This window comes from Hylobates moloch, unplaced genomic scaffold (genome assembly GCF_009828535.3).
Source record: "Hylobates moloch isolate HMO894 unplaced genomic scaffold, HMol_V3 SCAFFOLD_5, whole genome shotgun sequence".
Classification (NCBI taxonomy): Eukaryota; Metazoa; Chordata; class Mammalia; order Primates; family Hylobatidae; genus Hylobates; species Hylobates moloch.
Genome location: NW_026652280.1, coordinates 86,910,135 through 86,931,389, shown reverse-complemented (window position 1 = coordinate 86,931,389; position 21,255 = coordinate 86,910,135). Strand labels below are relative to the sequence as shown.

At 61.2% G+C, this 21,255-nt stretch overlaps 2 protein-coding genes across 4 annotated transcripts; both read right to left on the bottom strand.

Annotated features, from left to right (window-relative positions):
* Positions 1 to 87: 87 nt before the first annotated feature.
* On the bottom strand, positions 88 to 11,872 carry TCIRG1 (T cell immune regulator 1, ATPase H+ transporting V0 subunit a3). The gene is made up of 20 exons (XM_032153685.2): positions 11,778 to 11,872; positions 9,502 to 9,622; positions 9,064 to 9,142; positions 8,028 to 8,248; positions 7,860 to 7,945; positions 7,394 to 7,520; positions 7,238 to 7,320; positions 6,984 to 7,077; positions 6,638 to 6,850; positions 5,841 to 5,985; positions 3,416 to 3,555; positions 3,185 to 3,342; positions 3,017 to 3,107; positions 1,987 to 2,105; positions 1,690 to 1,903; positions 1,196 to 1,321; positions 918 to 1,022; positions 730 to 847; positions 319 to 496; positions 88 to 242 (listed from the first exon to the last, which is right to left on the bottom strand). Exons 2-20 carry the CDS (start codon positions 9,616 to 9,618, stop codon positions 164 to 166), a joined length of 2,493 nt encoding a protein of 830 aa, XP_032009576.1. The 5' UTR covers positions 9,619 to 9,622; positions 11,778 to 11,872; the 3' UTR covers positions 88 to 163.
* A 2,350-nt stretch (positions 11,873 to 14,222) lies between these two features.
* Positions 14,223 to 20,341, bottom strand: NDUFS8 (NADH:ubiquinone oxidoreductase core subunit S8). 3 transcript variants are annotated; one of them, XM_032153681.2, is made up of 7 exons: positions 20,180 to 20,341; positions 18,679 to 18,736; positions 18,552 to 18,602; positions 17,893 to 17,982; positions 17,622 to 17,794; positions 14,486 to 14,614; positions 14,223 to 14,405 (listed from the first exon to the last, which is right to left on the bottom strand). In XM_032153681.2, exons 2-7 carry the CDS (start codon positions 18,734 to 18,736, stop codon positions 14,274 to 14,276), a joined length of 633 nt encoding a protein of 210 aa, XP_032009572.1. In that variant the 5' UTR covers positions 20,180 to 20,341; the 3' UTR covers positions 14,223 to 14,273. The 3 variants fall into 3 exon arrangements, with proteins under 3 accessions (XP_032009572.1, XP_032009574.1, XP_032009575.1); XM_032153683.2 differs by lacking the exon at positions 20,180 to 20,341 and adding an exon at positions 19,952 to 20,142; XM_032153684.2 differs by lacking the exon at positions 20,180 to 20,341 and adding an exon at positions 19,756 to 19,935.
* Between the last annotated feature and the right edge of the window lie 914 nt (positions 20,342 to 21,255).

The following is a 21,255-nucleotide window of genomic DNA, read 5'->3' as shown; positions in this document are numbered from 1 at the left end:
GCTTTTTGAGGTCCCAGATCCTATACCATGCCTTCTACCCTGCCACCTGCCTCAGCTAAAAAGGAGGGAAGAGAGACGAGACATCACTGCCAGGGCGGACCGTCTTTATTCCTCTCCTGCCTCAGAGGTCAGGACGGAAGTGTGGCAGGACCTGCAGTGGGCCCTAGTCATCTGTGGCAGCGAAGGTGAAGGGACTCAGCTTGTAGCCTGTGCCCGAGTAGAACTTGTTCTGGAATTCCACCCTGGGGGTGAGAAGCGGAGGGGTTGGTGAGGGGAACTCCCGCCTTGAGCAGCCCAGGCCAGGGGGTGGTTGCTCACCAGTGCAGCCGCAGGGCGTGCAGGAAGGCCGAGAGCCCCTCCATCACCAGCAGGATGGCCACGGTCATCACGGCAAAGGTGGCAAAGATGGGGACCAGCACCACGGCCGCCACGCCCACCTCCCGGCCCAGGCCCAGGCCTATGCGCATCACCATGGCCCACAGAACCTCGGACAGCTCTGCGAGCAAAGGAGGAGACAGTGGGGGCCCACGGCAAGTGGGTGCCTGCCAGCCCCTACCTACCTGCTGCAGCCTGAAGCCCTCCCTGCACAGGGGGCCGGCGAGGGACCTCCTTGGACAGTCCCACTTTACAGAGGGGAAACTGAGGCCCAGAGAGAAGCAACCCGCCCAGCCAGCTGCGGTATGTGAGAGCCGGGAGCTGGGGCCGGCCGTCGGTGGCTGGGTCACTCACGGGCGTGGGCCAGGCTGAGGGCCCACAGGCGCAGGTAGGAGGCGGTGTTGGAAACGCAGCCCAGGCAGAACTCGATGGTGTGGATGGCCTGGTGCATGAGCACCTCAGAGGGCACAAGCTGCGGGGCGCGTACAGTGAGGGCCAGCGGGGCCTCAGCCGTCCCACCCCTAGGAAGGCACCGCACCTACCTGGGCCTCCTCTTCATCATCCAGGCCCCCTGCCTTTTCCTCATCGGAGCTCCAGCCATTCACAGATGCGTCAGGCAGGTCCAGCAACCTGGCCTTGTCTTCCTCCTGGGGCATGAGCAGGCAGTGTTGGCAGCACTCCAGCCCCAGGAGGTCCCCCGCCACCCGCCAGGCCTGCTCCTGGCCACTCAGGAGTCCGTGAGGAAGCGAGGAGTCAGGGACACACCGGACAGTGGCCTCTCCTCCCAAGCAGCCCCCCACACCTTAGGCCCCGGTCCCACCTGTCGGCCAGCAGGCCTCCTCCGCAGGCGGTGGCGGTGGCGGCGCAGCAGGTGCAGGGGTGTGCCAAGCAGCAGGACGGGCACCATGGCCAAGGCCAGGACCACCAGCATGGCCTGGACCACCTCCTGCCAGGGAGAGGGCGAGAGTCAGGGCGCCCCTGCTGTGCACACCTGCACAGGATCTTGAGTCACAGCAGTCACAGGGCCCAGAGAGCCTGCGGTCGCTCCTCCCTCCAGGGCCTCCGGGGGCTCCGTGCCCTCACTGAGTGAGGATTTGGCTCCATAAGGACTCCTGAGGGAAGGGACCCCAGGTTCCCAGCACCACTTGTGCCACCTGCTAAAGATGCACACCATCACCTCTGACAGCCCTGTCTGCATGGCCCGGGGCCTGCATCCCCGTTTCTTGGACGAGGATCTTGCAGCTCCCAGTGGCCCAGTGGCCGCGGGGTCCCCATCAGGCCATGTGAGCCCGGCCCCCACCAGCCGCAGCCCACCTGCCGGGGGTAGAGCCGCCGGTTGGTGGGGCTGTGGGAGAAGAGGAACATGTTGATGAAGTGGATGAGGATGCTGGGGGCCGAGGCGGCGCTGGCAGCTGAGACACACAGCCACTTGCAGATGACTAGGAAGACGAGGTAACCGAAGAGTCCCAGCAGGAAGGTGAGCTCCGGCAGCGTCTCCAGCAGCAGCCGGTGCCTCTGGCCAAAGTGCCTGGTGAGCAGAAGGGAGGTGTGCTTACTGGGGCCCACTCTGGCCTGCCAGCCTCCCGTCCCCTAGGCAGCCTTGGCCCTCACATGTGGTTGAAGACTCCGAGGACCACCCCAAAGGCCATGTGCACGACACCCAAGATGACGGACATCTTCATCTTGAAGGAGTTGAGGAAGCTCAAGTGGTTGGCAGCCAGGCTCCAGACCTAGGGTGGCAGCAGGGGCTGGCTGGACTCAGGGGCTCCCTGGCCATCACTGCCAGGAAGTCCCCGGCCCGAGTCACTCTCTCACCACCCTGTTTTCCCCCTCGGAGCCTGCAGCCTCATCCATCACCCACCCACCGGGGGGCAACAGAGCGCAGATGGGCCAGCTGCCACGGCGCCAGCCTGGGTGACCTTGGGCATGGCCTCTGTGCCTCAGTCTCTTCTTTAGGTGAGGATACTGCTAACGTGAGGCCCACGGGGTTGTTACGAGGTTCAAATAGAAAATCAGGCCAGGCGTGGTGGCTCACGCCTGTAGTCCCAGCACTTCGAGAGGCTGAAGCAGGTGGATCACATGAGGTCAGGAGTTGAGACCAGCCTAGACAACATGGTGAAACCCTGTCTCTACTAAAAATACAGAAATTAGCCAGGCATGGTGGGGGGCGCCTGTAATCCCAGCTACTCAGGAGGCTGAGGCAGGGGAATCGCTTGAACCCGGGAGATGGAGGTTGCAGTGAGCCAAGATCACACCACTGCACTCCAGCCTGGGCAACAGAATGAGACTCCATATCCAAAAAAAAAAAGATAAGAAAGAAAATCACTTCCACAGAGCCACAGAGGGTTGGGAACAGCGCTTGGCACAGTGCAAGCTGCAGACTGGTTCCTGTCCGGTCTCGCTTTGCCTCTGCACACTCAGGAGACTGGTTCCTGGCTGGTCTCGCTTTGCCTCCGCACACTCAGGGGACTGTGATGCAGGCTCCACAGGGCAGGAGGCTTGTCTGCCTCTTGTGCTGAGGATAGGGCCTGGCACACAGGAGTGCTCAGCGACAGTGCTGCAGGACGGCTGAACCGAGGGGACCCCCAGCCCCCACTCCCAGCTGCCTTCACCACCCACTGACACTCCATCCAGGACTCACAGGGTCGATGCCAAAGGGGTAGGGTCCCAGGAAGACACCAGTGACGTTGGGATCCAGGGTAAGCATCGTATGCTGGGCCAGGAATGCATCACTGCAGCAACGGAGGGCAGGGTGGTAAGGGCTGCGGGTGCTGCGGGGCCCCCGGCTGGGCTGGGGCCCGGGCCTCACCTCCAGCCAGACTGGTTGGCCATGGCGGCCACACTCCAGCCCGAGGGGAAGATGCTGGTGGCGCGACTGAAGCACTCGTTGTAGATGAAGCCGGTGTAGACGGAGAACAGGCCCATGAGCAGGAGCAGGTAGCGGCCCCTGAAGAAAGTCTGCCAGATCTGGGGGGCAGCGGTGTGGTGAGGGGCTGCCTGGCCCTGCTACCCTCATCAGGACCCCAGCCCAGCCCCTCACCTCGTTCTGCGCAGCCTTCACAGCTGGCCGGTTCTCCGCAAGCACCATGGCCAGGGCGAAGAGGAACATGAGCAGCCCGTGGCCCACATCCCCGAACATCACAGCAAACAGGAAGGGGAAGGTGATGATGGTGTAGGGAGCTGTGGGCAGAGGTGGGTGAGCTGGGAACCCCCGAACACACCAGCATCTGCCTCCAGGCCCAGGACGCCACGGAGGCCCTGCTGGCCTGCAGTCAAGAACCCACCACTTAGCAGCCAGGCACGGTGGCTCATGCCTGTGATCCCAGCACTCTGGGAGGCCGAGACGGGGGGATCACCTGAGGTCAGGAGTTGGAGACCAGCCTGGCCAACACAGTGAAACCCTGTCTCTACTAAAAACAGAAAAATTAGCTGGGCATGGTGGCAGGTGCCTGTAATCCCAGCTACTCAGGAGGCTGAGGCAGGAGAATCATTTGAACCCGGGAGGCGGAGGTTGCAGTGAGCCTGGGCGACAGAGTGAAGATTCTGTCTCCGAAAAAAAAAAAAAGAAAAGAACCCACCACTTAGGAGCTGTGTGACCTTGGCCCAGCCACTTAACCTCTCTGAGCCTCCATTTCCCCATCTGTAAAATGGAGGTAACACCAGGCCACTTCATAAGGTCTCTGCGGGCAGCACCGGCCAGCTGCTGGAGCCACAGGAAGTTAGCAGCTTCAGCTGTTGCTGTTCCCAGAGCCCTACACAGAAGCCAGAGAGGACAGGGAGCCACAGGTGGCCCCAGCTGGCACATGGCAAGTTCCAGGAGGCCGAGCTGGTCGCTTCAGCTCTGAAGTCTCGACTTCCCATCAGTAAAATGGGAACAAGTCCTCATGGGAGGCAGGAGGACCCCAACATACACACTCTGTCAGGGGCTGTATTGTGACCCCAAAAAAGATACACTGGAGTCCCAACCCCCAGGAACTCCAGATGTGACCTTCTTTGCAGACAGGGTCCTTACAGAGGTCACTGGGTTAAGATAAGGCCATTACAGTGGGCCCTAATCCAGTGTGCCCGGTGTCCTTATGAAAAGGAACATTTGGACCCACATAGAAGGAGAACAGCATGTGAAGATGAGGACGGCCGCTCCAAGCCCAGGAGAGAGGCCAGGAACAGATCTTCCTGGACAGCCTCAGAAGGAACCACTCTTGCCAACAACACCTCATCATCTTTTATTTTTTTAAGATACAGGGCTTGCTATGTTGCCCAGGCTGGTCTCGAACTCCTGGACTCCAGAGATCCTCCTCCCACCACAGCCTCCCAAAGTGCTGAGATTACAGGCATGAGCCAGTGCGCCCGGCCCCTGCTGACACCTTGGTCTTGGACTTCCAGCCTCCAGGACTGTGGGACCATGTCTGCCCCTTAAGCCACCAGCCTGTGGCGCTTTGTTACAGCTTCCCTGGCAAACACATTGCCCCGAAGGTTGGTGCTTTGAGCTGGCAGTATTCTATCTGCCGTGGGCCTCCAGGCAATGCTCTAGCTGCACCAGCCTCTGCCCACATGCAGGGGAATCCCCAGATCCAGCCTCAGGACACTGGCCCTGCAGGAGCAGCAAACCCCCCAGTGCCGCCAGTGACACTGAGTGGGGGCCCGGCCCATAGCATGAGTATGACGTGGTGGAGCCCCTGTCGGGAGGGGACTTGGTCACAGGCCAAGGAGGGGCCCTGCCTCACCCAGTGGGCAAGAGTCAGGGTGCTTGGGCCCCCAAGGGGCTGTGTGGGTGGATCATGTGAGGTCGGGGGTTCAAGACCAGCCTGACCAACATGGTGAAACCCCATCTCTACTAAAAATATGAAATTAGCCAGATGTGGTGGCGCATGCCTGTAATCCCAGCTACTTGGGAGGCTGAGGCAGGATAATCGCTTGAACCTGGGAGGTGGAGGTTTCAGTGAGCCGAGATCATGCCACTGCACTCCAGCCTGGGTGACAGAGCGAGACTCCATCTCAAAAAAAAAAAATAAACTGTGCGACCAAACCAACCACACCACAGGCTGCCCCTGGCTCCAGCTTGCAGTCTCCAACAGTCACTAAGCTTCCCGACATTCCTCTGAGATTTGCGCTATTATTTCCATTTTGCAGGTGAGGCAGCTGAGGCCAGAGAAGCTAACAAATGTATCAAAGTAGGCGAGATGGGCTTCCAACCTGGGCCATGCCCACCGCACAGCCTCTGTTCTTTGCACAAGCCCATGCCAGCTCCCTTGTAAACTCAACATCGGGGAGTTGGCTGGGGGCAGACATAAAGCCTCACACTGGCTGCAGAGCCCAACAGCCCCTCGGGAGTGATGGGATGTGCGCCTCTCATCCCAGGAGGGCAGGCCAGGCCCAGGATGGAGATACCTCCCCCTTAGGCTCACACCCACCCAGTGGGGCAGCTGAGCCTCCCAGGACACGGGTAAGGGCGCCGTGGCTCTCACCGGGGTTGACCTCCTGGTAGCGGCCCACGCCGTAGGCGTCCACGATGCCCTGGAAGCTGGCCGTGAAGCGGTTGGTGCGGATGAGGGTGGGGGGCATGTCCCGGCAGGGGATGCGGTGAGCCACGGCGCTCACTCCCTCCTCCATCTGGGCGCCAGGGCAGAGACAGACCAGACTGGTGGCGGGGGCCTTCAAGGACCCTGGGATCCCCAGCCAGGCCCAGCTGGAGATGCAGAGCCCTGTGGGGGCTCACTGGGCAGCCCCTTCCCCTCTTTCTGACGTGAGATGATCAGCCCTGCTCTGCCCTGGTGGGGGCCCAAAGACACCACATGGATTGGCAATTGCTTGGGAAAGGCAAGCGTGCTGCCTCCTAGGGACGGCCCAGGAGAAGGAGCCCAGCCTCACCCGCAAGCACCTGCTGTGTGCAGAGGGTGACCCCGGAGGCAGGGGCATCACACCGGTTCCACAGACCATGAGCAGGCCTAAGGTCACAGGGGGGCCTGGACTGGAATGAGGCTTCTGACTTTAAAACTATCCCATGCAGCCTCCAGGGACTCGGGAAAGTCAGGGTAGGGCTTGCTGGGCCAGGGCCATCAGGGCAGACTCCCTGGAAGAGGTGGGCCATGGAGGAGGCTGGGAGAAGAAGGAGCCCCTGGGCAAAGCCCAGGTGCAGGGAGCCAGAGGCTGGAAGTGAGGCAGAAACACCCCGGCCTGGTAGGAGGGACGGGTGGGGAGCTGGCGAGGGCTTGGGTAGGAGGGGCGGGCGGAGAGGGGGTGAGGCCTCAGGCTGTGTGCTCACCGAGCTGTCCCGCAGGGCCTCCTGCAGGGCGGGCAGGTCTCGCACAGAGCACCAGGCCTCGGCAATGAGGCACTTGTGCGTGGTGCTCACGCTGCACTGGTTCAGGGCCAGGTACACAGCCTTCATCTTGTGGACCTGCACCTGCCCCGGCGGCAGCAGCTGCAGCACCCGGCCCAGCACCTGGCTCAGGAACCGCTCCGTCTCCCCGAGGACCTGCGCCAGAGCGGGCAGTCAGTGGGGGCTGGGCGGGCAGGTGGGGCGGCTGGGCTGGGGGCACCCACCTCCGGGAGGCCAGGCCAGGGCACCCACCTCCTGCACCCACCTCCAGGAGGCCGGGGGCACTCACCTCCTGCAGCTCCTGGCTCTGCTGCTGCAGCTGCTGCAGGGCCCCGAGGCGGGCTTCCTCCTGCTCCAGAAACGGGAAGATGTGGCAGTGGAAGCTGGAGAGAGGATGCGCTGCGTGAGGGGCCCGAAGGACACAGCTACGAGACTCTGAGTCTGAAGGGAGCTCATGGGGAGGAGTCACGATAGGGCGGGCTAGGAGGTGACAGCAGGGGCCTGGGGGGCGGGGCGGTGGGGCGGGTGTTCCCGGTGACTCACCAGTCTGTGATCTTGCGGATCTTCTGTCCGATCTGCTCGCCCCAGTAGGAGATGAGGAAGGCCATCCACGTGGCTGGCTCGCCCTGCAGAGCAGGCTCAGTTGACTCTGGGGTCCTGCTCTGCCCAGGACCCCCCAGCCCAGCGCCAGCTGCTCACCGTCACGGGGTGCTCCAGCGGCTGCTCCAGCTCCCTGAAGCTGGCAATGAGGAAGCCGCGGCAGGCCCTCCAGAGCAGGCGCTCTAGGGCAGGGGCCTTGTGGGGCTCCACGGCACCTGCCACAAAGCTGGCGGCCACGGGGCTGGGCAGGGCTGCCCCAACCTCCCGCCCTGCCTCCCCCACCAGGCCCCCCAGGCAGGACCCTGCCCAGCACGGGCAATCAGGCAATTGGGCACACTGGCCCTGCCCACAGGGGAAGGCAGGAGGCCTCCCGGGGCAGGGCCAGAAGAGGAAAACCCCCCAGGGCCAGGGCTTGGGACTGTGGGAAGTTCTGGGCCTGAAGGAGGAGACAGGGGCAGCCTGGGAGAGCACTGGACAAGGAGTCGGAGCTCAGCCTGGCCCAGCCCAGCAACTGGCCAGGGGTTCTGGGCCGGCCAGAAAGGGCATGAGGTCATCCCTCACTCACTTGACCCTCAGGTCCTGGTGCGGCCCCCCGGGGGCCTGGAGCAGGGGCGTCCTCTCTGAGGCCCTATCGGTGTGGGCGGCTGCCAGCTAGGAACCCAGGAGCACCATGAGCCCTGGGCCGGACAGCCCCTCCCCAGCCCCCCAGTCTCCTGCCTGGGCTGGAGCTGACCTGAGGTTCATGGCCCTGGCCCAGCACAGCGGCGTGGAGCTGCAGCTGGTGCAGCTGGGCCCGCAGGGCCTGCTGGTTGCCCCGCACATCCCGCAGCTCCTGGGCCAGGCGCTCCGTCTCCTCCTGGATGCGCAGCAGGTCCCGGGGTGGGGGTGCTGGCAGCCTCCCCTCAGGCGGGGGCAGAACCAGCCCAGCCCGCCGCACCTCCTCCTGCAGGAAGGCTGGGCGCAGAGGAACGGGAGTGGGGTGCAGTCGAGGTTGTCTCAACAGCTGAGGACCCCACCTGCTGCCCTAAACTCCATCAGCCACCAGCTGCTGGATTCACCAGGCGGAGGCGGCTGGAAAATCCTGGCCAAACTTCCATCCAGAAGCTGTGCTCCCCTCCCTCTGAGCTCAGGTCTGGGCTCGCTCTCCCTCCCCAGTCCCTTGGCCACCACTCAGAAGAGGGCCTGAGGTCTCCCCACAGGCTGGCCCTCGCGCTGCAGGGCTTGGGACCGGAGCTGGCGTGAGTCCTGTGTCTGCCTGATCGTTGAAAAGCTGTAAACTGCACCAGCAAACACAAAACCCAGCCTGCCCCATGCCCCTGCCTTGGTGCCCCCACAGGCTCCTCCTGAGAGGAGTTGCCCAGGGCAGGGGTCCCTTTTGCCTGCTCCTTGGGGTTACCCAACCCTAGACCCTGGGCCCCACCCACCCCAGCCCAGCTGTAGAGGAGAAAGCTCGGTCTGTGCCTCTTCCCTGCTTAGAAACCCCTGTGGCTTCTTGGCGCCCACAGGACGAAGTCCTGGGCTCTTATGCTGTATTCGAGGCCTCCCCAGCCAGCTCTGCCCTAGGCCCTCTGCTCAGCCCACACAAGGCAGCCACCTTCGCAAGCACACTTCACAGATCCCAGCTGCTCTGTCTTGGCCCTGCAGGGCCCTGCATGTACCTCCCTTCTCTGCCTTCCACCTGGCAAACCCAGACTCTTCCTTTGGGATCAGACTTGGCCTATGCCTCTTCCAGGAAGCCTGTCTGGAATGTAGGCCTGGGATCAACTCACTGAAGGTCTTCTCCAGCTCCTCGCAGCGCCGAACATCAACCACAAAGCGTCTCTGGAAGGCGCTCACCGAGGCGTTGAGCTGTTGGTGTCACACGGAGGGGTCAGTGTCCCAGGAAGGGGGTCGAGGAGCTCTTCACCCTACAGCCCAGGCCTGACTCTCCCCAGGCCTTAGCTGCCTCCTCCAGAAAGGTGCTGAGTGCCCTGGGAGCCGCAAGACACAGATCAGAGCACAGACCAGACCCCACGCCCCGGGAGGGCATGGGGAGGAGCCAGCTCAGGGGCCTCAGCCACGGGCTTCCCATGAGCAGCGCCCAGGGCAGGGGCCACTGGGGTTCAAATGGGGCCAGAGCCCTATGCGGGGGACGGTCCCCATCCTGGACCGGCCTCCGGGCTAACCTCGGCAGTAGCCCCCTTCCCACGCCTGCCCACCCGACTCACGTCTCTGAACTCCACGAGGCCCAGCTCGCCCAGCCGACTCACGCAGGTGTAAGCGGCAGCTGTGGGCAGAAAGAGCTGGACCAGGGCCACCTCCTCACTCCGGAACATGGAGCCCATGGTCCTGTGGGTGGACACGGATGGGGGCCAGTCAGGGGCGGACCACAGACAGTTCCCAACCACGGGCACCTGTGCACCTTCACTCACTGAATCCTGGAAGCTGCTGCTACCACCCCCATCTGACAGAGGTGGAAACTGAAGCCTGGGCAGGCTTGATGTGGTGCTGAGGTAATGCAGGAAGTAAGCAGTGGGACTGGGAGACCCCGAAGCCCACCCTCAGGCCGACCTTAAGCTCTCTCCTGGCTTGCTCTGCCTACGGGGACCCCCGCCCCTACCTCCAGCGTTTCCCAATGGCACCAGCTCCACCCCCACCTTCACTCCGGCCTCCCTCCTCTCGGGCTGCCCTCACCCTAGAAAGGACCCCACTGGCCCAAGCACTTAGGCCCAGGGCTGCCCCGGGGGTGGCTGGAGCCCCCCCTGCTCCCTGTGGGGCTGCATGTGCTGAGTGGTAGGAGCGGGCATCTCCACCGGGTACCCTGGGGCTGGCCAGGGAGCACTGCTGTGGGGGGGCCGTCCCCTGAGGCCCGGGCCGCCTGGCAGCAGCCGCAGCCTTCCAGGTGTTGAAACCGACAAAAGTGAAACTGCAGAATGGCGGGGAAGAGCCCGGGGCCTTGCTCAAGGCCGATGCGGGATGGGGGCGGGTGCCAGGCCACCTCCAACCGCCCTGGATGCTGGGGCCCCTCCAGCTCCAAAGCCATTGCTCTCAGGGCCCAGGGCCCCTCTGTGGAACTCAGTTGTTTAGCTGGAAAATTAGGGGGAGGGGACAGGCCTGGTCAGGGCCCCGCCTGCCCAGCCAGTCACTTCGTCCCCTGGGTCTGGTTTACTTAACTCTAAATAGGGAAATGCAGCCCCAGCCCCAGCCTGGGAAAGGAGAGAAGGAGGGAACGAGGGAACACTAAGCAGATGGTCCAAGGCTGCAGGTGGGCAGGGCAGGGGGCTGTGGGGCTGGGTTCCATCCCTAAGGACCAGGCCCGGCCACAGGGCAGAGGGACTTGGAGCCCAGGCTGAGATTGGCTGTGTGACCTTGGGCAAGTCTCTCACCCTCTCTGGGCCTCTACTTCCTCTTTGGGTGAATGGGACGTGGCATCCCTGACAGAGACAGGATCTAGGGAGGTGACAAAAATAACCAGAGCCCCCACTGAATCCCTTCATCCACACGACCTCACACTAATCCCTGGGGGGAGAAATCCTTGGGGAGGGGGCGCTGCGCCTTTTACACAGGACTCCACTGACACTTGGAGAGGTAAAGTCCAGTGTTACGTGCCCAGCACAAAGGGTGAGCTCGGAGGAGGGTTGCGGTCTGACCTGGCTCCCTTTGGGGCTGTGCTGGCTAAATAAGAGGGTGTGGGGAATCAGCTCTGGGGATCTGGGGAGGGGTCACCCCTGGCTCAGGGCCATCAGGGCTCCCACAGCCACTATGCCGAGGGCTCGAGGGCTGGGCTCCTTCCAGCACTTCCCAGGGGTGGGGGAACAACCTGTAATGGGCGGGGGGAAGGGTGTGGGGACGTGATCAGCCCCCGCGCCTGGCATGTGAGGCTCCACTGGCTCGCCCCCTACCCCTGTCCCTGTTGGTCCCCGCTCTAGCCAGAAGTCACCCAGCCACTTTTATGGTGCAAATGAATACGCCTCCATCCTGCAGCCCTGGGGTCCAGGCTCCAGTCCACTCCTCACCCTATGCCCCTTTCCTGGCCCCTCATAAGGCTCCTCCAGGAACCCACCAGGTCTCTCCGCACCTCTGCCCTCCCCTCCAGATGATGGGAAGGCAGTAGGAGAGGGTCTGGCGCCCCCTCCATTCCAAATGGGGTGGGCTCTGGAGTCAAATGACCCAGCTGGTCTCCAGCTCTGACACTTCCTAGTTCGGTAGCCTCAGCTTCCCCGCCTGTAGAATGGGTCCCTCCCTCCAAGGAAGAAGCAGTGGAGAAAGCTCCGCGCACACCAGGCCCGGGAACGCTGGGCTCCGTTGGCCAACACCCCATCCTTCTCCTCCTCCCTTGGGGATCCTCCGTGGCCCCCGGAAGGCCTGACACCCGGCGGGGTAGCGGGCTGAGCTGCATTCACGGAGCCAACTGGGTGGGGCGCCAGGATCCCCTCCCCGGGGCAGGAGGAAGAGGGTGGGCAGGAAGAGCTGGGGCTCCGCAGACCCCAGCGGGGGCACTCACCCTGGGTGGGCTGCGCGCCGGGCCTCCGCTGCTGGCTGTCCCGCTTCGCGCGCGCCGGACGGGACTCAGAACTGCACTCCCGCCCGCCCGGGACTCAAGCGCCGCTCACTCCTTTCCGGGCAGGCGGGACGACGGGGAGGGGCCAGGGACGCCCCGCCCCCGGCCCAAGCCTCCACTGGAGTCCAGGAAGTCTGGGGGAGGCTGAGCCCAGGCTGTGGCCTCGCGGACGGGTCTTGAGGCTCCTAATCCCGGAGAGGAGGCCGGGAGAACGGAGCGGATAACAGACCAGTGCCAACCGCGCGCGTCTATGCTGGCCCTGATGCGGGGGCAGCTCCGCTCAGGCCCAGCTCAGGATAGGAGATGAGACCCTGCTCTCCTCTCACTTTGAGGCTTGTGCGCCTCTGGCTGATGGGACCCCAACATTCGCAGGCTCATGGGCCTGGGGTCCCCAGGATGCTCTCCCACCTCCGGGACCCCTCCCTTGGGTGGGCGGCAGTGAAACCCGCCGGAGCTTACACCTTCCTGCTCTTGACCATCCTGGAGAGGCCCCGCGCTGGCCCTTGGGTGGGTGGCTGCCCCACTCTGGGCCTGCTTCACTGGCAGCAGGACACAGGGCCAGGCCATGCTGCCTTGTTCTGCCCAGGGCCCCTCACCCAGCAGGCCCTGGGAGATACCCTGGGGCCAGAGGCCAGCTGTCAGCTCTACCTGCAGCTGCAGCCAGCAGTGTCACTGTGACCTTGCTCCAGGTCAGCACCGTGGGCGTCATCAGGTCCTAGTGCCTGGAAGCTGGGACTCACGACCGTCCAGCTGCCTGCACTTTGGACAGGCCTGGGGCATTCCCACTGGAGGCCAGGGGCCCTTCAGCTCTGGTGATCCCTAAGCGCCACACAGCGAACATAGGCCTGAGGGGCTGCGGCAGGGGTGGACAAATGGAGCCCCAGAGCCGGGCCTGGAAACTGAGTCACAGCCAAGCTCAGCTGTGGTTCCTCAGAAAATTGGGGAACTTGTGGTTGGGCACCATAGGCCTGTTCTGACAGGGGAGGGGCCTGATAAAACCAGACAGCCCGAGTGGGGTCTCAGCAGAGAAGTGCCTGGGAGACCACGTTAAGGGAAAGAACCCAGCGGTGAGCTGGAAAGGCTGACCCGCTTGGAATAGAAGTATTTCGTGCACAGCTACAGGCTCCATGCCACGCTCTAACGGCGGTTACGTCTGGGAAAAGCCAAACCTGCAGTGATTCGGGAGTCCTACGCCTGCCTTGTTTTTGGAAAGAGCGCCTGTTTTCATCAGTGGCCAAGAGGAGCTGTGGGCCAGACCTGTGGACACTTCCCGGGCTCCAGGCTTCCCCTCGCCTCCTGCAGTTACTTCTCACCCCAGTGCCACAGGCTGTGGGGCCCAAGCAGGAGCCCGGCCACTTTGGCATTAGATGGCAATGCCTGGCCTAGGAAGGAGGCCCAGGTGTTAGACCTGAGAAAAGCTCCCTGGAAATGGGCTGGGAGAGGCTGGTTTTTTTGCTGCAGGCCTTCTCAGAGCCTTGAATGTCTACCATGCAGTACCTGCCAGCAGGCAGACAGCAGCTGGAGCATTTCCCACACTCACTGGGCCAGGAAACTTGTTCTTTCGAAGTAGCTTTTTACAAAGCACTACTTTGTAAAAAGCACTTTTGGAAATGACGGGGGACGGGGGGGGGTCAAGGTCTCTGAACTGAGTTTTATTATGGGATGTGCACTGCATGGCCCTGAGCAAGCCCCTTCACCTCTTGGGGCTGGTTTCCTCATTGCAAATGAAGTGAAATCCTTCCACAGTACTTAGCACAAGTTCAAGGGGGCTGCTTTTGGCCATTATATGGGCAAGGGGCTTGTGTGTGGCCCTAGGGAAACCCCACGTCGCTGGGCCTGCAAAGCAGGGAAGTGGTGAGCAGTGGCCGGGCCAGCAGCCTGGCGTGGGGAACATGGGGAGAAAAGAGGATGTGGCTGGAGGCAGGGCCAGCAGGGCCTGTGTCACCCTCGTGTGACTGTCACCCCAAGCAGGCTTCCTCCTACCCCCGGCAAGGACGCCCCAGCCTGAGTTTCTGCCACTTGCTGTTCTTCAGCCTGAGGTCTTGGGAGGCTCCAAGTCCTAAGGGTCTTAGAAGTGGATGGCTCTTGGGAGAGAGGAGGCCCAGGCCCCAGCCAGGACACCCAGGAGAGTGGGAACGGCAGGTCTGTGGTGACCTCTGGCATCGCTGGGCCTTGGGGAAGACGCCGGTGACAGGGATGCTGGGTCCTGCAGCCCAGCCATGAGGGCCTGGTGGGGCCCTGGAGTCCCCAGGAAGGCAGGGCTGGGGCAGCAGGACTCCAGAGCGCATAAAGACTAGGTGGCGACCTAGTCCAGTTGGAGGCACCACAGGCCTCAGGCAGGCCGGGAACAGCCCCACCCTGGACCACCACAGTCAAGACAAGAGGCCGTGGGGTCGGAGCGGTTTTATTGGGCAGCAGGGGCTGCGGGCCGGTGGGGCATCACCGATACAGGTAGTCAGCCTGGATGTTGGCAGCGATCTCGGCCTCCCACTTGTCCCCATTGTTGAGCAGCTTCTCCTTGTTGTACAGCAGCTCCTCATGGGTCTCCGTGGAGAACTCAAAGTTGGGGCCCTGCAGGTTGAGGTGCAGGGATGGCGGTTAGGCCCTGCTGAGGAGCCTCAGCCCCCCTCCCACCCGGGGGCCTCACGTGCCTCGACGATGGCATCCACGGGGCAGGCCTCCTGGCAGAAGCCGCAGTAGATGCACTTGGTCATGTCGATGTCATAGCGGGTGGTCCGGCGGCTGCCATCAGCTCTTGGCTCAGCCTCGATGGTGATGGCCTGCGGGAGGGGCCACCAGACACTGCCACACTGCCCTGTCACATCCCAGCCCCCAGGGCCCCCGTCACTGCTCATCCCCACCCCTGGTGTTTTCCAGGAGCCCTCTCCCCTCAGAGGCCTCCTGGACTCCGTCTAAGAAGCCGCCCTGCACCTCTGGTGCTCGCGCCTGTCTCCTCAGCACGTGCCCTGCTGGTGTCCCTGCCTTGCTGGTTTTTTTTTTTTTTTTTTTTTTTTTGAGATAGAGTCTCGCTCTGTCGCCAGGCTGGAGTGCAGCAGCACAATCTCGGCTCACTGCAACCTCGGGCTTCCCAGTTCAAGTGATTCTCCTGCCTCAGCCTCCTGAGTAGCTGGGACTACAGGTGTGCATCACCATGCCCAGCTAATTTTTGTCTTTTTAGTAGAGATGGGGTTCCACCATGTAGACCAGGACGGTCTCCATCTCTTGACCTCGTGATCCGCTTACCTTGGACTCCCAAAGTGCTGGGATTACAAGCGTGAGCCACCGCGCCCGGCCTGCCTTGCCTGTTTGTCAGCTGCTGGCGTCATCTGCCAAGAACCCCCTCTCACGAGGGGGCTGTTCACTGCTTTGTTCAGTGTAGCACCCGCTGCCCTAAGGGTCTCACCCTGCAGTGAGTGCTGGGTTACAGTCCCGCCTCGCCTCACCAAGCTTTCCAGATATTTTGAGTTTTACAAATTGAAGGTTTGGGGCAGCCCTGCAGAAAGCAAGCTCACTGATGTCATTTTACCAACCATGTGCTTGCTTCTTATCTCTGGGTTAGCACTTTTTAGGAATAAAGTTTTTGTTGTTGTTGCTGTTTTTTGAGACAGAGTCTCACCCTGTCACCCAGGCTGGAGTACAGTGGTACAGCTCATAGCTCACTGCAGCCTCAACCTCCCAGGCTCAAGCGATCCTCCCATCTCAACCTCCCAAGAAACTGGGACTACAGGGGCTAATTTTTTGTATTTTTTGTTGTTGTTGTAGAGTCAGGGTTTTGCCATGTTGCCCAGGCTGGTCTCAAACTCCTGGGCTCAAGTAATCCACTCACCTCAACCTCCCAAAGCGCTCGGACTACAGGTGTGAGCCACTGTGCCTGGCCCCTAAAGTATTTTTAATTAAGGTATATACGTTGTGTTTTAGACACTTTGCAGCCTACAGTGTAAATCCTTTTTTTTTTTTTTTTTGAGACGAAGTCTCGTTCTGTGGCCCAGGATGGAGCATGGTAGTGCAATCATAGTTCACTGCAACCTCCGCCTCCCAGGTTCAAGCAATTCTCCTGCCTCAGCCTCTTTAGTAGCTGGGTACAGGGGTGCAACATCACGGCCGGCTAATTTTTGTATTTTTACTAGAGACGGGGCTTCACCATGTTGGCCAGGCTGGTCTTGAATTCCTGACTTTGTGATCCGCCCACCTTGGCCTCCCAAAGTGCTGGGATTACAGGCGTGAGCCACTGCACCTGGCCCTAATTTTTTTTTTTTTTTTTTGCGATCCTGGCTCACTGCAACCCCCGCCTCCTGGTTCAAGTGATTATCGTGCCTCAGCCTAGCAAGTAGCTGAGATTACAGACACCTGCCAACACGCCTGGCTAAGTTTTGTTATTTTTAGTAGAGACAGGGTTTCACTATGTTGGCCAGGCTGGTCTCGAACTCTTGACCTCAAGTGATCCACCCACCTCGGCTTCTCAAAGTGCTGGAATTACAGGCATGAGCCACTGTGCCCGGTCTAAATCTAACTTTTAAATGCACTGGAAAACCAAAACATCTGTGTGACTCAGTTTACCCCGATGGTCTGGAACTGAACCTGCAACATCGCCGAGAATGCCTACACTGTTGGTTGCAATCCTGTGCCTTAAATCTACTTCTCTCCATTTGATGGATAAGAAAAACAAGGTTCCGAGAGGTTGAGGGGCTCCCCAAAGCTACACAGCAAGTGGGGGCACAGCCCAAACTCAAGGGCACGTCCTAACTCTCAGTTCCTGGGTAGCCTGCTGGGGGAGGGGCTGGCTGGGAAAACCTTCAAATGTGCTTGGCAAGGACTCTCACATGCCCCCATCCCAGAAATGTAGTGTCCACAACTCACAGTGGGACCTGTGGCTGGCAGGCTCATCCTTTAGTGCTTATAAGGATGGGGACAATAACCTCTACCTCCTCAAGTGGTTGTGGAGATTACAGGAGAGGCTGTGAGTCACACACGTGGCACAGCGCTGGGTCTGTCTGTGGACAGCACTCACTATCTGGAAGCCAAGGCTGTGACCATCGTGACTGCTGTTTGGGTACACTCCTATGCACTCTCAGTCCGTGGCTGGAGTAGAGACATCAGGGCCGCTGCTCATGGCCTGGAGGACCTGGGAGTGCTCCAGAGGACAAACTAGGATTTGGACAGGAGCCACCCGAGTCGCAGAACACTGGGAGGGGTTGCTGTGCACACAGAAAGTAGCGACGGCGGCTGCCAGGGCTCCTGCCAGGCACACACAGGGGTTTGACCAGAGCTCTGACCGAGTCATATTGTTCCTGTGCTGACAGGCCTGGCCCCCGCTGGTAAGCACGAGACCCACTAAGAGAACGGAAAGCCGGGCCTCAGGGGAGCAGCCACTGGGGAAGGGAAGCTGCAACAAGCACACAAGCAAGACCCCGGAAACGGTGGCTACATCCAGGGAGGCCTGGACGGCCTCAGGTGCCACCACATGGCTCAGAGGCCCAGGGATCACACCCCGGCCAGACCCCAAGGGGGAACCTCTGTGTGTCAGGTGCCTGCCCAGGGCTGGAAGCTTCACTCTGCCAACTCACTGACTCTGTGCTCTGGTAACAAGGCCTCATCATTCCCATTCACTCTGTGCTCTGGTAACAAGGCCTCATCATTTCCATTCACGAGGGAAGTGGCTCAGAGAGGGAAGGGGACTTCCCTGGGGACACACATCAAGCAGGGACTAGGGTTTGGGCCTAGGGCTGCCTGGCCTCCCTCTCCCAGTGGCAGGGGCTGGCATGGTGGCCGGTTGGGGCAGGGGCTCACCTGGGCGGGGCAGATGGCCTCGCAGAGCTTGCAGGCAATGCAACGCTCCTCCCCCGATGGGTACCGGCGCAGCGCATGCTCCCCACGGAAGCGAGGGCTCAGCGGGCCCTTCTCGAACGGGTAGTTGATGGTGGCCGGTTCCCGGAACAGGTAGCTCAGGGTCATGCCCAGGCCTGTGGGCAGCACGGGTGTGGTGGGCAGGGGCACCCTCCTCCCCCATGCATCTGTGCCCACCCGGCACCTTCCCTGTCCCCTCCTGCCCAGGACGCACCTCGGAAGAGCTCAGTCCACAGCAGGGTCCGGGCTGCCCGGTCAGTCACTGACTTCATGTCCATCTCGGGCTCCTGCAGGTTCACATACTCTGCAGAGAGGCGGGCAGGGAGGCCATGGCAAGAGGCCTCGCACACTGTCTCCCTGGAGCCTGGCCCTCACTTCCAGGTGCAACTGCTGGGCTACAAAGGGGCTGTACCCTCACCACACCTCTCCCCAGCCTCAGCAAGGACCCTGGAGGCCACCTCTGGCCCGAGCCCGTCCTTGCCTACCTCTCCCTGTGCTTGGGCGGCCATTGGAGCCCAGACGCACTCCCCTGCCCAACAGCGCTTGAAAGAGGAATCAAGGGGGGTAGGTGGGGGTCTTGAGCCTTTACCTTCACCAGGGACTGGCAAGAGGCACAAGTACCCATGGCTCGCACCTGGCAACCCCCTCCCCATCACACCCAGGGAGCTCTGAGATCACACGTGCTAACCTCGGCAATGGTGGACCCTGCCCCTGTGAATCAGTCAGTCTCCATCATCATAATCATTTTAAGAGTGGAAACAGGCTCAGAGAAGAACGCCCCTGACAAAGCCAGGACTGCAACCCAGGTCTCTTCCCCTACTCCAGCCGGACCAGTCAGGAACACCTGAGGCTAGAGGCCACCCAGGTACTCACTGTAGGTGGCTGCCACTGCACTGCTGTGGAGGCTCCGGCCACCAGGAGGTCCTGCAAAAAGAGGGGCGTGACCTCATGCCAGGAGACTGGGCTCCCCTACACCCAGCAAAGGCTTCCTTGGTCCTACCTGCATGTGCAGCCTGGGTCAGGGCCCGCCGCAGCAGAGGCGTGGTCAGGCAGCGCATCTGGGGGCATAAACAGGGATGGAGGGTGGGGTGTGCCCAAGAACCATCCTCTTCTGAGACTGGCACCGCAAGGATCCCAAGTCTCCACTGGAGACCCGTGTGTCACTTTGCCCTCTACTCACACCCCACTGCGGTCAGAGGCACAGATGGCTTTCCTGTTCCCAGCGCCTCCCAGCTTTCCATCTGATTCAGCTTGGCTGAGCTACAATTCAGTTTCTGTGGACCCCAAGTTCTGCCTCACCTAAGAAACCTTTTAAATCCCTCCTTCCTTTCTCCCTCCCAGAGATCCTGTTTCCCATCTTTCTGCTCCTCCCTTTATCCTCCCCAAATCTGACCAAAAACAACATTACCAGCCCCAGCCAGCATGCACTGAGAGGGAACTTTGTTAGCTCTCCTCCCCCAGGAACCATGCCCAGGGGATGGCAAGCGCTGCCATCCTATTCTTACAAGGACTCCACGAGGGAGGCACAAATAAGGCGCTGGGGCTCAGTTTGTTGAGTGACTCGCTAGAGCTGGGTGTGGTGGCTCACGCCTGTAATCCCAGCACTTTGGGAGACTGAGGCGGGTGGATCACCTGAGGTCAGGAGTTCGAGACCAGCCTGGCCAACATGGTGGAACCCCGTCCCTACCAAAAAATACAAAAATTAGCCAGGTGTGGTGGCGGGCGCTTATAATCCCAGCTACTCAGGAGGTTGAGGTAGGAGAATCGCTTGAACCCGGGAGGCAGAAGTTGCAGTGAGCCCAGACTGCTCCACTGCCCTCCAACCTGGGCGGCAGAGTGAGACCTTGTCTCAAAAAAAAAAAAAAAAGAAAAAGAAAAAAAGTGACTCGTCGGAAGTCACACCATAAGGAGGTGGGCCGAGGATCGGAACCCAGCCCTGCCCTGCTGGAAACCCTTCAAGGCCTAACAGTCCTCGGTACCTCATTCCCTTCCCCAGCTTCAAGGCCCCCCTGGAACTGTCCCCCAGCCTGCCGCGTGACCTTGGGCAGATGACGTGACCTGACCTCCGTCTTCTCACCTATGAAGCGGGTTGGGGGCGGGTGGTCTTGGGAATTAGGGGAGCCCGTACATGCCAAGGGCACCCCAGAGCCCAGAGCCCGGCACTTAGCCGGAGCTCATTAGGTGCTCATCCCACGACCTGTGACCCCCTAAGAGGCCCACTCCTTTGGATCACTGACTGCAGTTCCAGGGACCCAACCCAGCACCTTCCCCACCTTCCCAGTGATCTCCGATCCTATCTAGGCCGGTGGCGCAGAGCGGACGGCGCATGCGCCCTGAGAGCCGGCTCCCCGCTGCACCTGAAGGACACGGAGGCCGCGGGTCCTGAGTGAGCCGAGGGGAAGCCCAGGCGCAGAGTTGGCGGCGCCAACGGGGACACCAAACTCGACCCCGACGCCACGCTGCCCAAGCCCGGGTTTTGCGGCCAAAACGTGAACACCCACCTTGAAGCGCCGCCGCTACTTGCCTTGCCAAGCAGGCCAGTCAATCGGGAGGCGGAGCCTACACCCTAGGACGCTGCCATTGGGCCAGCGGGCTCCCCCTTTTCTGTATTGATGCTCCATGGTGTGGTCTGATTGGTCAGCAAGGCTGCTGAAAGAGGTGGGATTCAGAAATATCTTTCTTTTGATTGGCTAGGAGAGAGCGGCGCTTGAAGTTTGTAGGGGGCCGCCATGTTGGTTTGGGGAGGCCAATAAGTGAAGACTTCCGAGCCGCTGGAGGCGGGACATCCGGGGCGTGGTTTAGAAAGCGTTTGCGGTCGCCTTGGGTGCAGAGGGTGGGCCCGCCGGGTCTGGGTGGGGGGCGTGTGATGACGGTAATGACGACGAGATACTCTACTCACGCGGCCTCCTTTAATCCTCACAGCAGCCCTGCGTGGAGAAACTACAGTAACGTGTTATCACGTTAAGGCGGGAAACTGAGGCATGGGAGTATTTAGTAATGTTCCCGGGCCGTAGAGCTGCGGTGTGCGGCCGCCTGATCCACCTGATCCGTATGACTCCCGTACTCAATCAGCCTATGTTTCCTACCAGCGAATTTTTTTTTTTTTTTTTTTTTTTTGAGACAGTCTGGCTCTGTGGCTCAGGCTGGAATGCAGTGGTGCGATCTCGGCTCACTGCAGCCTCGACCTCCCAGGCTTGGGTGATCCTCCCTTCTCAGCCTCCCGAGCAGCTGGAACCACAGTCGCCTGCCACCACCAGGCTCGGCTAATTTTTGTATTTTTTGTAGAGACGGGGTCTCGCCATGTTGCCCAGGCTAGTCTGGAACTCCTGGACTCAGGCGATCCTCCTGCCTCGGCCTGCCAAAGTGCTGGGATTACAGGCATGAACCACCACGCTGGGCCTCTCCCCGGGAATGCTGTGGTAGAGGGACCCGCGGAGGCCCCGAGGCTGCCTGCTTGTGTGTGTTGGGAGGATCTGCGCTGAGGGTAGGTAGGAGTTGGGCAGGCCAGGAAGGGAAGGAGACAGAGGGCATGTCCCATGCCCGTGCAGAGGGAGGGCACGCATGGTAGACCAGGACG